This window comes from Chinchilla lanigera, unplaced genomic scaffold (assembly GCF_000276665.1).
Source record: "Chinchilla lanigera isolate Chin_1 unplaced genomic scaffold, ChiLan1.0 scaffold00059, whole genome shotgun sequence".
NCBI lineage: Eukaryota > Metazoa > Chordata > Mammalia > Rodentia > Chinchillidae > Chinchilla > Chinchilla lanigera.
This window is the reverse complement of record NW_004955460.1, coordinates 143983-147576: the sequence shown is the minus strand read 5'-3', so window position 1 is coordinate 147576 and position 3594 is coordinate 143983. Positions and strand designations below refer to the sequence as shown.

The following is a 3594-nucleotide window of genomic DNA, read 5'->3' as shown; positions in this document are numbered from 1 at the left end:
TGGCCCCCCTGTGCCTGACCTGTGGGTCAGCTTTGCAAGGGAACAATGTCTAAACCAAACCCTAAGGCGGTTCATAGTGTACCCTGACACTCCACAAGCCCGGGTTAGTGCACAGGTTTGTATGTCATTAACTAATAACAGGACCAGAACAATTTGGCTACGTACAGTAAAGCTGTTTAACTGTGGGGATTTTTTGAAGCTAGCAGAAACTTACTGGCCTACTGGTTGTGTGGAAGGCAGGAATTCAGTAGTTAGTCTTAGGAGTACCATAAATATTTATTCTAATAAGGTGAAATATAAGAATAACATAATAATAGCCAAATAATCAAATACTTGTCTCCTTTTGTCAAAAAGCAAACAAATATTAAAAATATTTGATCAGGAATATGTGCTTGAGCTCTAACTGCTGTTTGGTAAACAGACTGTCATTGTTTTGTTTTGTTTTTTCCCTGGTACAGGGAATTGAACTCAGGACCTTGCACTTGCCAGGCAGGCACTTGTGCCGCTGAGCTATATATCTGGCCCTTAACAGACTGTTGAAAAACAAAATAAAAACATAAGACTTGTAACCTGGAGGAGGCTAACTGGGTTGAAATGCCTGTCATCAGTGGGCCACTGTGGCTAACGCTTTCGTGTGTCCCTCCTGCCCAACAGAAGTCTGGAACCATAATTCCCCAGGGCTCGTGTGTGTGTGTGTGTGTGTGTGTGTGTGTGTGTGTGTGTGTGTGTGTGTAGGCGGCCAGTTAGATGCTCCTGGGAGATGTGAGGGCTGAAGAGAGAGGGACTTTCACCCACGGGTCGTTTCCAGCTGAAGGTATGAGTCATGCCAACATGTGGCTTAGCAGTAGCCACAGTCAGTCACCAGGAGTCAGGAGAAGCTTGTGCTTTAGTGCTGCCAGAGATGGCTAGAGATGCTGCTTTAGGTTAACTCCCCAGGGGGCGCAGTGGTTCCTAGCAATGGTTCACAGCCTCTTAAGTCCCTGTGTTAAAATTCTTTATACTTAGAATACAGTTGTGGGACACATAATGACATTCTGTTCAGTGATGGACTGCATATATGCTGTAGAGGAGGTGTGTCATAGGCTGTACCATTTAAGTTTGTGTAAATACCTTCTGTGATGTTTCCATAATGATAAAGTCATCTAGCAGTGCGTTTCTCAGAACAGACCTCTAGTATTAAGTGACATGTGACTGATTTCTGTTTTATAGACTGAAATCTGATTGGTGTCTCATGGGGTTTACAACAAATGGAGAGTCAGTTGTCTAACAATGGTACAAAGTTTGAGAGGGAAAAAAGGGAAGTATACTGTTGTAAGGCTCTTATTTGTGAAATGGTATAATATTACTGTAAGGTAGATTGTGATAATTGAAATATAGCCAATAAAAAAGCCTTAAAATTGTCTCTAAAAGTTATTGCTAATGGAATTATAAGAAATACTCTTAATTTTACAAGGCAGAAGAGAGAAATAAGAACAGATTGGATAAATTAGGAAGACTTGGATTGGGTTTGGATTGAAACTCAGCCATATCAATAATCACAGTGTTAATTGTCCTGTAAATACTGCAATTAAAAGGCAAAGATTATTAGACTGAATTAAAAAGGAACACCTAACTAGACACTATCTGTAAAAAAACACACTTTAGATATAAATCCACCCATAGATTAAAAGTAAAAGGATGGGAAAAAAATGTACCATGCTAACACTAATTAGTGGAAATTGGAAATGAATCATTAATGTCAGACAAAAAAAATTACAGGCAGGACAAGAAATATTACCTGGAACTAAAAAAGTCATTTTACAATAATGGAGTTAATAAAAAAGACATAGACATCCTAATAAGTATGTACCTAATAACAGTTTCAACGTACGTGGGTGTAAAACTATAGAACAGAAAGAAGAAATACACAAACCTGTAATATGATGATATTCATAGATTTTAATTCCCCTCAGTAATTGTTAGAACAATTAGAGAACAAATAAGCAAGGATGTAGAAAACCTAACAGCACCATCAGCCAACTTGGTCCAGCAGATTTGAGGAAGGCGCCACCCAGCATCAGCAGCATGCATGCGCTCTTCAAGTGTGCCCAGAACATGACCAAGCATGTCTGTCAGCTTTCCATTACGGTAACCAACACCTGAGATAAATCAACTCACAAAGAGGAAATGGTTATTTTTGTTTGCAGTTTTGGAGGTTTCTTTCATACAATGGTCAGTGAGAACATTACAGATCCAAACTGTATTTCCAAGATATCCCTATTCTGGATCATAAAGCATGTCTCCATACCTTTAAAAGGATTCATACCATATAAAGAATGTTCTCTGACTAGAATGGGATTACATGAGAAATCAATAATAGCAAAACCTGTAGAAACTCCACAAGTATTTGAAAGGGGCAGGAGCAGTGGGGAGTGGTCACAGTTGGGTCCCAAAAGTGAAGGACAGGGGCCTTGTCTGACACTTAGAGACACTGAAGAGGTGAGTTTAAGGGATGTAGATTGCTATTACAGATGATTCTTTAAATCAGTTTGGCTTATATTGAGTTGGTGTGTAACTTTATAAAGTGACTTGAGCCAGACATGGTGGCTCATACCTGTTATCCCAAGTGCTCTGGGAAACGAGGCAGGAGGATTGCAAGTTTGAGCCCAGCCTGGCCCTCGTACTGAGATACATCCCTGACCCTTTTTATTTTTTAATATTTTATTTTGAGATAGGATCTTGCTAACTTGCTGATTCACCCAGGCTGGCCTCGAACTTACAGTCCTACTGAGTCAGCCCCCAAGAATGATGTGATGACAGGTGAGGGCCTCTGTCTGGTTCACTTGGTGGCTTCTTGGGTATCCTTGGTTGGCTGCTTTTGTCACTCATCAAGACCCTGGCTGGCCCTCTGGTTTGCTGTTCTCCATGTGATGCCTGGACTGTTCTCAAAGCCCATCTTGGTGCCCTGTGTTTCAGCCGGAGAGGAAGTTTGGCGTGGTGGTGGTTGGTGTTGGCAGAGCTGGCTCCCTGAGAATGAGGGACTTGCGGGGTCCACACGCGTCCTCGGCGTTCCTGAACCTGATTGGCTTCGTGTCCAGGTGCTCGCCCTGGCTTTGGGCCTCGTCACTCACCACAAGCACAGTGAGAGATAAGACCTCGGGAAGTGGAGATTTCCCTGACCCAGGGCAGAAGCGGGGGCAGCCCATGAACTTTCAAATCTGGTTGGATCTCAAGGAGTGCTGCCCTGCAGCTGGGAGGGATGGCAAGCAGGATGCTGGGGGGCTCTACAGGAGAGCAGAGAAGAAAGGACAGGGCCTGTTTCTTACTGAAGGGGCACAACCAACATGTGCTGGGTGGGCCTGACAGAGAACTTTGGTGTGTGCCGGCTGTGCCATCCATCACCAGAGCCCTGGGCTTTACACATACTAGGTCATTCTAAGATCCTCATCAACCCCAGTTACAGACAAGGAAGCTGAGCCACAGAAAGGTTGAGTCATTCGTTTAAGGTTACACAGTTGGAAGAAACTAAGAGGTGGATTTGAATGTAAGTCTGCTTGATTCCAAAGCCCAACTTTTTAACACTGTGTGTTCTTTTTTCATTGGTAATTTTGAACC

At 42.8% G+C, this 3594-nt stretch overlaps 1 protein-coding gene across 1 annotated transcript in view; it reads left to right on the top strand.

Annotated features, from left to right (window-relative positions):
• The window catches only part of Blvra (biliverdin reductase A), a 38269-nt gene that overhangs the window by 19769 nt on the left and 14906 nt on the right, over positions 1 to 3594 (top strand). Inside the window, exon 3 of the mRNA XM_005397710.2 lies at positions 2956 to 3077. Coding sequence (XP_005397767.1) covers positions 2956 to 3077 — 122 coding nt within the window. The remainder of the gene's footprint in view (positions 1 to 2955; positions 3078 to 3594) is intronic.